The 11100-nt window shown below is 40.7% G+C and overlaps 1 protein-coding gene and 1 long non-coding RNA gene across 2 annotated transcripts in view; both read right to left on the bottom strand.

Moving 5' to 3' along the window:
- Positions 1 to 323: 323 nt before the first annotated feature.
- Positions 324 to 2991, bottom strand: LOC102195702 (CD209 antigen-like protein A). Its single transcript, XM_005736334.1, has 4 exons — positions 2976 to 2991; positions 1061 to 1150; positions 552 to 694; positions 324 to 449 (listed from the first exon to the last, which is right to left on the bottom strand). Exons 1-4 carry the CDS (start codon positions 2989 to 2991, stop codon positions 324 to 326), a joined length of 375 nt encoding a protein of 124 aa, XP_005736391.1.
- A 4072-nt stretch (positions 2992 to 7063) lies between these two features.
- The window catches only part of LOC102202791 (uncharacterized), a 6998-nt gene continuing 2961 nt past the window's right edge, over positions 7064 to 11100 (bottom strand). Inside the window, exons 2-4 of the long non-coding RNA XR_311822.1 lie at positions 10678 to 10737; positions 8196 to 8247; positions 7064 to 7881 (exon numbers count right to left, since the gene is read on the bottom strand). This is a non-coding gene — a long non-coding RNA (uncharacterized LOC102202791). The remainder of the gene's footprint in view (positions 7882 to 8195; positions 8248 to 10677; positions 10738 to 11100) is intronic.

Below are 11100 nucleotides of genomic sequence, written 5' to 3'. Positions count from 1 at the left end.
CTATAATATTTGCCATATTATATTTACATTACCAAAGTGATATGACTTTAGTCTCATGAACAACATTAGCTAATTGTTATTTACTAACTAATCTTAAATGACTGTTCAGTACAGAAATGAAGCCCAACAATCATGTTTTACTGTCCTGTGGTCTCAGCCTCAGATACTTTGCAAGTGTTTTGGAGTTTGCAAGTGTTTTGGAGTTTGTACATGCTTTGTCTCTAGGGGCCACCGTACTGAACAAACAACTACACACAAGGACAAGAATTTACACCTACACTTTATCTTAAAATGCAAGTTACCAATAATAATTTATGAAAGAGTTATGTAACAAACAAAGTGTGAAACCTGATGGTAGGTGTAGTCCCATCCACCCATTTCCATGTCTGTTCTTTTTCTGCGTCAGTCAGTCCAATCCATGTCCGATTTTTAAACTCTCTTATGAAGTTCTTATTCACAGAAAAAGAAATGAACAATAATATAAAATACATCTGAGTTTTACACTTTTGTCTTTGTGTCTCAGAAACAGATTTTGCTCCTATATACTGTACCTGTTCCTCTCTGCTGTTGATAATCACCAAGTCTGCCCCTCTCTGCAGACAGTCCTCTCTGCTGTCATTCCAGGTGTTTTCAGTAGATGAAACATAATATAAACTGTGTTTGAAGTATATCCATCCTCGTTGGATATAGCGAGCTGCAAAGGACAGTAAAACTGAACCTTCAAAATTATGCTCAAGAAAATAACAAACAGCAATGTTAATAATGATAATACTGTTTAGCGTTACACTCACCTAATTCATTCATTTTAATGTCTTCTTCTTTAGTCAAGTTTTTAATAATGGCCTCACAATCTGGTGTTGTTGTTGTATCAGAACTGTCTGTAAGAGCAAACATTTCCTTAAGTAACTACACCACCAGAGTGCCACATGAATGAACCTGATTCAAGTTAAATTAATTGCAATTCTTCAAACTGTAACAGTAATTCTGTGTCATTCTGTTCTTATATTATTCAGATGGTGAATTTATGGTCACATTACAAAGAAAATGTAAATTGACTCACAAAAAGCCAGTCGCAGTGAAATGTTGAGTGTAGCTTGAAGAATACACAGAAGTGCAAAGCTCAAAGCAACCAGTCTGCAGAGTTTTCTTTCTGTGTGCAGGAATCAAACAGATAAGAAAATTACATTTATTGTCATTATATAAGAATGTACAACGAAAATTATGGTGCACTGCCAGGATATGGACTCATGCATAATAATAATACTATAAACACCAACATGAGAATAAAAAATGTCCATCCATTCGCTTCTGCTTATCTTTTTCAGGGTCGCGGGGGGCGCTGGAGCCTATCCCAGCTGTCATAGGGCGAAAGGCGGTGTACACCCTGGACAGGTCGCCAGTCTGTCGCAGGGCTAACACATAGGGACAGACAACCATTCACACTCACATTCACTCGCACATTCACACCTAGTGACAATTTGGATTAATCAATTAACCTATCCCCACAAGCTGCATGTCTTTGGACGGTGGGAGGAAGCCGGAGTACCCGGAGAGAACCCACGCAAACTCCATACAGAAAGACCCTGGCCTGATGGTGGAATTGAACTCAGGACCTTCTTGCTGTGCGGCAACAGTGCTAACCACCGTGCCACCGTGCTGCCGAATAAAAAATGTATTAAGGGATAAATAAAGAGGAAGTACAAATGGGTTTAGTGGTTTTCAGTTCAGTGTGGTTACATTTGTAGGGTAAGAACTGTTCAGGAATCATTTGGTGTGACTTTTTATGCATCTGTATCTCTTACCAGATGTGTATTAGCAGACTGATGAAAGAGCATTAGCTGGTGTGCTAAACCATAAAGATCTCTCACCACATATCCAAACCGATATCATGACCAGCAGCTTAACAGCTGTGGCTCCAGCAAACATCAGCTGATACTTGAAATTAATCTTAAATAAATTCTAACAACAGCTGATCAAGCTTAAACATGCTGCTGTTGTTTAACGCGACATCCGCTGGTTTCCTCTTTCTGGCGCAAAGTGGGCGATAAACAAGAGAGAAAAGCTGATCAGCTGATCATTGATCAGTTTCATATTCATTGAAGTAGAAACAGGAGAGGGAGGGGAAAGAATGAACGAAGAAGAGGCAGCTGACAGCGTAAAAACAGAATAATTCCAGCTTTGTGTTTTTTCCATCCTAGCTGAAGTACAGGACAAACTGTGTTCCTTTTCAGCTCAATACGAAACGCATAATATTTTCTCTGAATGCGGGACATTTCCGTCTTTTTACGGGACGGTTGGCAACTCTACTAACTAACCTTATGAATAAAATAAAGTTCACTATCAGTAACATCATAACACCCACCCAGCTGTATAGAAACGCCGTCATGCTAGCTAGTACGCAGTACAAGTTATTGTAACTGACGGTAAAAAGTCAGCACAACGAAAATAAACTCCACCTAAACTTGGTTCATATCTGACCCAAATAGACTGCAGGTCATAACTTCTTCCCTGAAGTTCAGTTCACCTGACACTCGGGCCAGCGGCCGCCTCAGGTCTCTCTTTCTCCTGCCTCCCCTTTCTCTCATCCACCTGCTGTCCTCCACCACTTGCTAATGTTACTGAATCTGTGGAAGCTCCGCGATAGCCACCACCAAACAACTGAGTTATTTTTACACACCGGCCAGCATCTGACCAATCCACCACCTTTCATTGTTTGTACCGTTACCGGAAAAAAAAAAAAAATCATCGGCCCATAAAAACTAAAAATCACCATCGGCCCTCCGGGCAAATGCCCGGTATGCCCGATGGCCAGTCCAGCTATGACTACACCTAAACTTGGTTTATATCTGATCCAGATAGACTGCAGGTCATAACTTCTTACCTGAAGTTCACCTGACACTCGGGCCAGCGGCCGCCTCGGGTCTTTCCTCCTCCTGCCTCCCCTTTCCCTCATCCACCCATCAGGTGGTTATTACTTGGACTGGGTGACATATTGTACAGAGCCCCGCAGGGGACATGGGAGGAAAAAAAATTAAGACGGACTTTTGCGAGATCTCGCAAAACAAACTCGGGATCTCGCAAAACAAACTTGGGATCTCGCAAAACAAATTCGGGATCTTGCAAAACAAACTCGGGATCTCGCAAAACTTTTGCGAGATCTCCCAAAAGTTTTAGCCGCATTCTTCCCGTTAGCTCGAAGTTAAGGGAGGTTTAATACAGCCGGGAGGAACACCGCTTTCCCGGCACATCGTGCCTTGACCTCCCGGTCGGCTTCAAGCCAGCGTCCGAAGTATGCGGCTAAAACTTTTGCGAGATCTCGAGTTTGTTTTGCGAGATCTTTCAAAAGTTTTGCGAGATCCCGAGTTTGTTTTGCGAGATCCCGAGTTTGTTTTGCGAGATCTCACAAAAGTTTTGCAAAATCTCGAGTTTGTTTTGCGAGATCTCGCAAAAGTTTTGCGAGATCCTGAGTTAGTTTTGCGAGATCTCGCAAAAGTCCGTCTTCATTTTTTTTTCTCCCATGTCCCCTGCAGGGCTCCGTATTATTGAGATTTTTAATACATTGATATATTTTTAGACGAGATATGAGATGTGAAGATATAGTCTATGTTACGTTATAATTATACTTGTGGAGCTGCAAGTTTGTCTCTCTTTCATCCACTATTGTCTCTACGCAAAGTTACTCTGCCTCGCCTCTCTCCTTCACTGAACACAACTCCCCCTCTCCCATTGCTTCACCTGCAGGCAACGACAAGATGGACACAGAAGCTATCAAAGAGGACAACACGTTAGCGTTGCGGTTAGCGTTAGCAGTTAGCCCGTTAACGCATTGGTGGCGTGCAGCTAGCAGTACTAGTGTTTTCACCATTTACAACAGCGCCATAAAGTGCAAAATAAAAAGTGTGTGAAACTGTATGCTGTATCCCAGACTGCGAAGTCTCCCAACCTCCTGCCCCGAAACAAACTACCTTACAAAACTCGTATACTGTATTTTTCCAACTATAACCTTACACTAAAATCTTTTCATTTTGTCAAAAATCGACAGTGCGCCTTTTTTATGAATTCTGGTTGTGCTTACTGACCGCGAACTGATTTTATGTGGTACACGGCAGGCAGCAATCTGTCAAAAATTGTTTTAGTGCGACTTTGGTAAGCTGCGAAGGTGCACTGCTTGATGGATTGTGGGAGCATTACAGCTGCGGTAGTCAGGAGCCTTGCAGAGTAATGTTACCGTAATAATACCATATTGTGTGTGTGTATTAGGACCACAAATGGTACCTGTTAAGAGACACGGTTACGAAGCAGATTTCAAGCTCAAGGCTGTCAGTCGCGCAGTAGAACTTGGGAACAAAGCAGCTGGGAAATCTGTCTGTCTTTGTTATTATGCTCAGCGTATTTTTAGTTTACATTTTGACGGCACAATTGTGAGCTTTTTGTTATGCACAAAAACAACATTGTTTTACTTTATTTATGGAGCATTATTATTTAATAATTGCTGATAATTTATTTCTGACCAATTTTTTTGATGTACATCTGCGCTGTATGTTAATAAAAGTGCCTGTGTGAGATCTGGGACACAGCATGACTGAGAACTCTCTTTTTGTTCCTACTATATGGCTTTAAAGAAATATCAAGATATATATTGTATATCGCCATCCAGCTAAAGGATATCGAGATAGCCCTAGTTATTACACATCAGCCAGCATCTGGCCAATCCACCACCTGTCATTGTTTATACTGTTCGAAAGTAACAAAAAAAAGAAAGAAAAAAAGAAAAGAAAAATCATCGGCCCATAAAAACAAAAAATGACCATCAGGCATACCAGGCAAATGCCCGATGGCCAGTCCAGCTATGGTCGTGCCATCAGTTAACCCTTCGCGTGCCAGCTGTGGCATGCGTGCTCAGGGTTGCCGACCCCTGTTCTAGGAACTACAAGTAAGCCTGCAGTCTGAGAGTGAAGTGCTCTACTGGGGTCCTATGGCACTATTTATTCTTGTCTGATTATTTAAGACCGTGTATGCGGGGAGAAGGATTTTGAATTAGATTCTGGAATAAACAGGGAGCCAATGAAGGGAAGCCAATATATGAGAAATATGCTCTCTTTTTCTAGTCCCTGTCAGTACTGTTGCTGCAGCATTTTGGATCAACTAAAAGCTTTTCAGGAAGTTTTTAGGATATCCTGATAATAATGAATTACAGTAGTCCAGCCTAGAAGTAGTAAACGCATGAACTAGTTTTTCAGTGTCACTCTGAGACCAGATGTTTCTAATTTTAGTGATATTAGGCAAATGGAAGAAATCAGCCCTACGTATTTGTTTAATACCTGCACTGAAGGACAAAAATGACTCCAAGGTTCCTCACAGTGTTCCTGGAGGCCAAGATAATGCCATCCAGAGTAAGAATCTGTTTAGTATGGAAGAGGATTAGGGACACCGGAAAAAAAAAGTGGGCATATCTTTTTTTCTTTTCCAGAATTCTGAGAAAAATGTCAGAATTCTAGAAAAGAAAAAACAGACGTGCCCACTTTTGTCCCCCGGTGGCCTCAGTTTTAGCTGAATTTAGAAGAAGAAAGCCCTGATATTGAGTTCTTTAAAAGAAGAAACTATTCAATATTTTATAATTATTAAATAAAATTATTACATAATTTTAATTGTGTTAGTGGTTGAAAAAATAAACTTTGAATGCAGTTTATTCCCTAATCGTTTGTTTAAAAAAATAAAAAATCCTCCACCTGATTCCAAGAATATCTACCAAGGTGGGGTTTTCAGTGCAAACTCATACTTGAAACTAGAATAAAACATACGACATTGACAGCATGAAAATCTTCTAAATAAATTGAATTACTTACTACCGGTCGAAGTATCAGCTCCATTTTCACAATCCATGTCAGATTCGTATTTAAGAACAAACTTATTTTGCTGTGGTATGGCAAAGGCATATAGTGAGAAAATGCAGAACTAATCAATAACCTCATCTACCTTTCTTTCTTCCGTTTATGACAACATCGGCAGGTTTAAGCACACAGCTTCCTGTACACAGAATACATCTACCCCTTCTCCCTTATCAGATCAACTCAGTTTCCAATTTCCACTAAGATAAAAACATTCATATATATCTACTTTTAAATATGAGACGGCATGCTGAGATAGTTTACTAGTTTTTATTGTACTCAACTACTCCCTTTACTTCAAGTAAGAGACAGCTGCCTTGGTAGAATGTGCAGGAGGCAGGTACAGGACATCTACTCACTACCTCGCAGTGATTTCTGTGGACAGTTACTTATTGGCACAACTGGACATCATTTGAACATTATACTAAAAAGCTGGAATGTTAAAACCTGAGTAAAAACAGCTTATATTTTAGGGGGCTACCGTGGTGTCATCAGCAAACTTGATGAGGTTGTTGTTGTGGGCCAAACTGCAGTTGTGGGTGTAGAGGCAAAACCTCTGTTTTTATAGAAGTGCTCTCACTAACTAATGATCAGTTATTTAAGTGCATTTGAATAGTAGCACGTAGCTGTTACCTATAGTCTAAACCTATAGTCTGTAACAGGGGTGGGCAATTCCAGGCCTCAAGGGCCGGTGTCCTGCAGGTTTTAGATCTCACCTTGGGTCAACACACCTGAATCACATGATTAGTTCGTTACCAGGCCGCTGGAGAACTTCAGGACATGTTGAGGAGCTAATTTAGCCATTTAAATAAGCTGTGTTGGTTCAAGGACACATCTAAAATCTGCAGGGACACCGGCCCTCGAGGCCTGGAGTTGCCCACCCCTGGTCTATAAGGTGTACAGACCTGCATAGAGTTCATAGTCATATATAAGATATGACATACACATACAAGCATCCAATCACACTTCCATACAAAGGTTGCTGAGTTCCACAATGGTCCAGGATTATTAAAACAAAAGGAAAATGTTTAAACAACATAGTAACCTATAAAAAATTTTCTGCATTTTTTTTAAACAAATCACCAATAAATCTGATCTAAAGGAATGAAAAGTTTGTGCTATATAATATAAAGTTCTTTATAAGAAAACTGAAATCCAGTCCTTTTCATGTGATATACAGTTTATTAGTAAAAATGGCTGATTCAGAACGGCTTTGCCAAATTTATCTGAGGTTACAGTGCTAACCACAGCAAGAAGTTTACTTAATGAGTAACACATCAAAGTACTCTGCCTGCCACATTGTTGTCTTGGCAACAAAATATTGTTACAATTGTTATTATTTAGTATGTAGTAGTACGCTAATACTGTCTTACAGAGAAATAAAGTTCAGTTGGATATCTGCAAACTATATACAAACATGACTTTTTAGCTAAAACTGGTAAATGCATCTTAATATAACCATGTTAGTTTTACATAGTCAGAGGTTTTCTTGTTCACACACTTGAGCAGTTTTCACTGTTGCAGTAATTTATTAATACACAGCAAAGTCCCTGACTTGTCCTTCTTTGTAAAAGAAATTTCACAGTGCTGCTAACTCTTGTTGGCTGCTGGGAAAGTGCATTAAGGGAGATGTTCACAAAAACAGGAAACATGTGGCAACGCAACATATTTCCTGTTATTGGTTGTGCATTAATATACTTTACAGCCATTATCCTTATGTTTATGCAATTTCTATGGTCAGAATAATTTTTTAATCTCTTGAATTTGATTTTAATGTCCATATTTGTTTGAACTTGCATGCATAATGATAAGCCGTTTTCCCTGTAGCTTAAAATACTAGTCCGATAGCCAATTACAGATCCACAATCTTTTCACAGATCCAAAAGTTTTCACTCTGTCATTCCATTTGTTTTCATCTTTAATGATCTTCATTTCTCCACAGTCTTCATCTCGGCCATTATAACTGTTGGGCTCCCCGTTGTGCCATCTGAAACTAAAGAATCAGCTTTTTTCACGAAATCAGAGATGCATATCAACAACTTATAAACAAACAGGAACTGCTAATAATCACCAGATCTGCGTCTCGTTGCTGAAAGTCCTCTCTACTGTTGTTCCAGGATTTTTTAATAGAAGAAATGTAATAAAAACTGCCCCTGAAGTACACCCATCCATGTTGGAAATCCGTTTGAAAATGTTAAAAAATAAATTCTTACACAGAAATAACTGAATAATTAAATAATTACAGGGACCAAAGTGATAACAAGAATGAAAAAAAAAACCATTTAACATTTTCAACATCATACTCACAAAAAAGTATTTCACATCCTTTTTGGTGCATCTGCTCTTGTATCAGAATTGTCTGTGAGAACAAATAAACAATTTTTATTGTTGGATGGGAAAGGATGACAAACTTTTCATTTCAGTTAGCTTCATTTGTTCAGATATTTTACTGAGACAAAGCACATTAAGTACAGTTATGAAAATGTTAGGGTCGCAGGCTGGTTTGGGATGTCCCTGCATGTTTCCTCTGTTCTTAGTTGTATGTGGTCAGGCTTTGTTCTAGTCTCCAACTGCTGCTGGAGTTGCATTAAGAATCCTTCTTGTTATTAAACTAAATTCATCCATCCATCCTGGCAGGGCCTGGAGCCTGTCCAAGCTATCATAGGGCAAGAGGCTAACCCCAGTAATTCCATATCTTTGGACTGTGGGAGAAGGCCAGAGTACCAGGAGAGAACCCATGCAAACACAGGGAGAACATGCAAACTCCACACAGAAACACCCCAGCCAGATGGTGGAGTCAAACTCTTCTTGCTGTGAGGCAACAATGCTAACTACTCAAAGGAGATTGCAAAGAAAAGCGTCTGGACTTCTTTAAGTTACTTGAAGACGTTTCACCTCTCATCCGAGAAGCTTCTTCAGTTCTAAGGTCAAATGGTGGAGAGTGGTGATCTTTGTGATCAACGAAGGCTTTTACAGACAAAAACATGGCTGTGCCATGGGCTCCCCCGTGTCACCTATTGTAGCCAACCTTTACATGGAGGAAGTGGAAAGGAAGGCTCTTGGCTCTTTCAAAGGAAGAGTACCCAGCCACTGGTACAGATATGTGGACGACACCTGGGTCAAAATCAAGACACAAGAAGTGGAATCCTTCACTGCGCACATTAACGCTGTGGATAAAAACATCAAGTTCACCAGGGAAGACACAAAGGACAACTGTTTGCCTTTCCTGGACTGCGCTGTGCACATTGAAGAGAATGGCAACCTCAACATCGAAGTTTACCGGAAGCCCACACACACGGACCAGTACCTCCTGTTTGACTCCCATCACCCTCTGGAACACAAACTTGGAGTAATTAGGACCCTACACCACCGGGCAGAACATGTTCCCTCTAAGCCTGAAGGGAAAAAGAAGGAACACACACATGTAAAGGAAGCATTCAAAACGTGCGGCCACTTCACAAGTGCATGGCACAACACAGAAGAGCCACCTCCACAGGACAAGTCTCAGCCGTCCATCTGCATCTTAAGGATAAAGGACACTCTTTCGAGGATGCCAATGTTCACATTTTGGACAGAGAGGACAGATGGTTTGAAAGAGGAGTGAAAGAAGCCATCTATGTCCACTGTGAGCGACCATCTTTGAACAGAGGCGGTGGTTTACGACACCAACTCTCTGCCATCTATAATCCAGTTTTGAGTTCCCTTCCCAGACGCCTTAACGCCCACTCACATCCTGGGCCATCTGATCTCAGGAATTCGCATGATAAGGTGGGGCCAGGTTTCACAATGAACTCACCCGAAACTCTGGCTGATTGGGACCCACACCCAGTTTCACACCTTGGCTCAGGCGATTAGAGGATCATCAGGGGGTCCTTTTGTCCCTCTGGGGGGGGATACTCCCACTAGGTTTATATCTGGGACTCTCCACCATTTGACCTTAGAATTGAAGAAGCTTCTCGGATGAGAGGTGAAACGTCTTCAAGTAACTTAAAGAAGTCCAGACGCTTTTCTTTGCAAGCTCCTTTGACTACAATTACCTGGATGACTGAGAACCTTCACAGACAATGCTAACTACTGCACCACTAATACTAATGCTTAAAATAAAAGCAACCTCAGTTACAGCAGTATATCGGCATAGTTTTAAAAATTGCAGTAAAGGAATTATAAAGTAAGACAAGTATTTACATTAGAGTACAACATTATATGACATTATTTTATTTGACTCTTGTATATTTGATATGGAGCCAATACTTCAAATGATTGGAAATATAGAATCATGTGTTTCTTATTTTTCATTAGTTACATCGTTCTATATAACACTGTAAAGTCTTAGCTTTAAAGTCTTAGCTGCCTTGAGATGACATGTTTTATATCAGAGGGTGATATACAGTAAATAAACTTAAATGAATTACATTACAGTTTGAAAAATTGTAATCCTTTCTCAGTTTTGCACTATTTTGTTTTAGTTTTTATATTATGTTTTTCATTATTCCGATGGTGAATTTGTATCCTGCTGCTGCTTCAAGATGTTCAAGCATTTTGGGTTGTTTATGAGTGAAAGGAGAGTGGAGCCCAATTTTCATTGCTTCAGTTTTTAAATAGGAAATGCTTTCTTCCTTTCCATGTAATACATTACACTTTAAAACTGATCATTTTCAACAGTTTTCTGTTTTATCTCTGCAACATCTTTAACACTTGACAGCAGTTCCAGTCTTGAGGATTCCAGTCTTATCCTCCGTTCAGTCTCCAACTTCACCACCGTTGTCATCACAACCATTATTTCAGTCACCTTCAGTTCAGCCTCCTGTTCAGCAGCCACCAGCCCTGCATCCTGTGTCAGTTGCTTCACCTGTAAAACAATACAAGTCAATTCTACCCGAAAGACACTATTCTTCGCCCATCCATTCCAAGCAGAGAGACAAATCTAATAATAATGTCAACATTCCTCAAAGGCTGGCCAGTTCTGAGACTGAGATGCACTCCAGGGCCTCCCCAGAGGCTGGGTTTCAGCCCCCATCAGACTCTGGACCCCTGGAGTTTAAGAAGCCAGCTGAGGATTGCACCCGGCTGTCGCTGCCTGAGCAGGGTCAATGCTCTGCGCAGCTGCAGGCCAGAGGCCTGTGTTTGCCAGAGGCCCGTGTGCCTGCTGGTCCTGTTCTGTCCCTGCCAGAGGCCCGTGTGCCTGCTGGTCCTGTTGCGTTCCTGCCAGAGG

This window comes from Pundamilia nyererei, unplaced genomic scaffold, assembly GCF_000239375.1.
Source record: "Pundamilia nyererei isolate P.nyererei 1_Seehausen unplaced genomic scaffold, PunNye1.0 scaffold00068, whole genome shotgun sequence".
In the NCBI taxonomy this organism is placed as follows: Eukaryota; Metazoa; Chordata; class Actinopteri; order Cichliformes; family Cichlidae; genus Pundamilia; species Pundamilia nyererei.
The sequence above is the reverse complement of the archived record's forward strand: the minus strand, read 5'-3'. Positions and strand labels throughout refer to the sequence as shown.

Excerpts from the sequence above, each read along its gene's own strand:
- LOC102195702 (XM_005736334.1), bottom strand. Across the intron at positions 695-1,060 it reads TTCACTGCGACTGGCTTTTT|CTCGCTATATCCAACGAGGA; the intron begins GTGAGTCAATTT and ends TGTCCTTTGCAG. Across the intron at positions 450-551 it reads TCAACAGCAGAGAGGAACAG|AACTTCATAAGAGAGTTTAA; the intron begins GTACAGTATATA and ends TCTGTGAATAAG.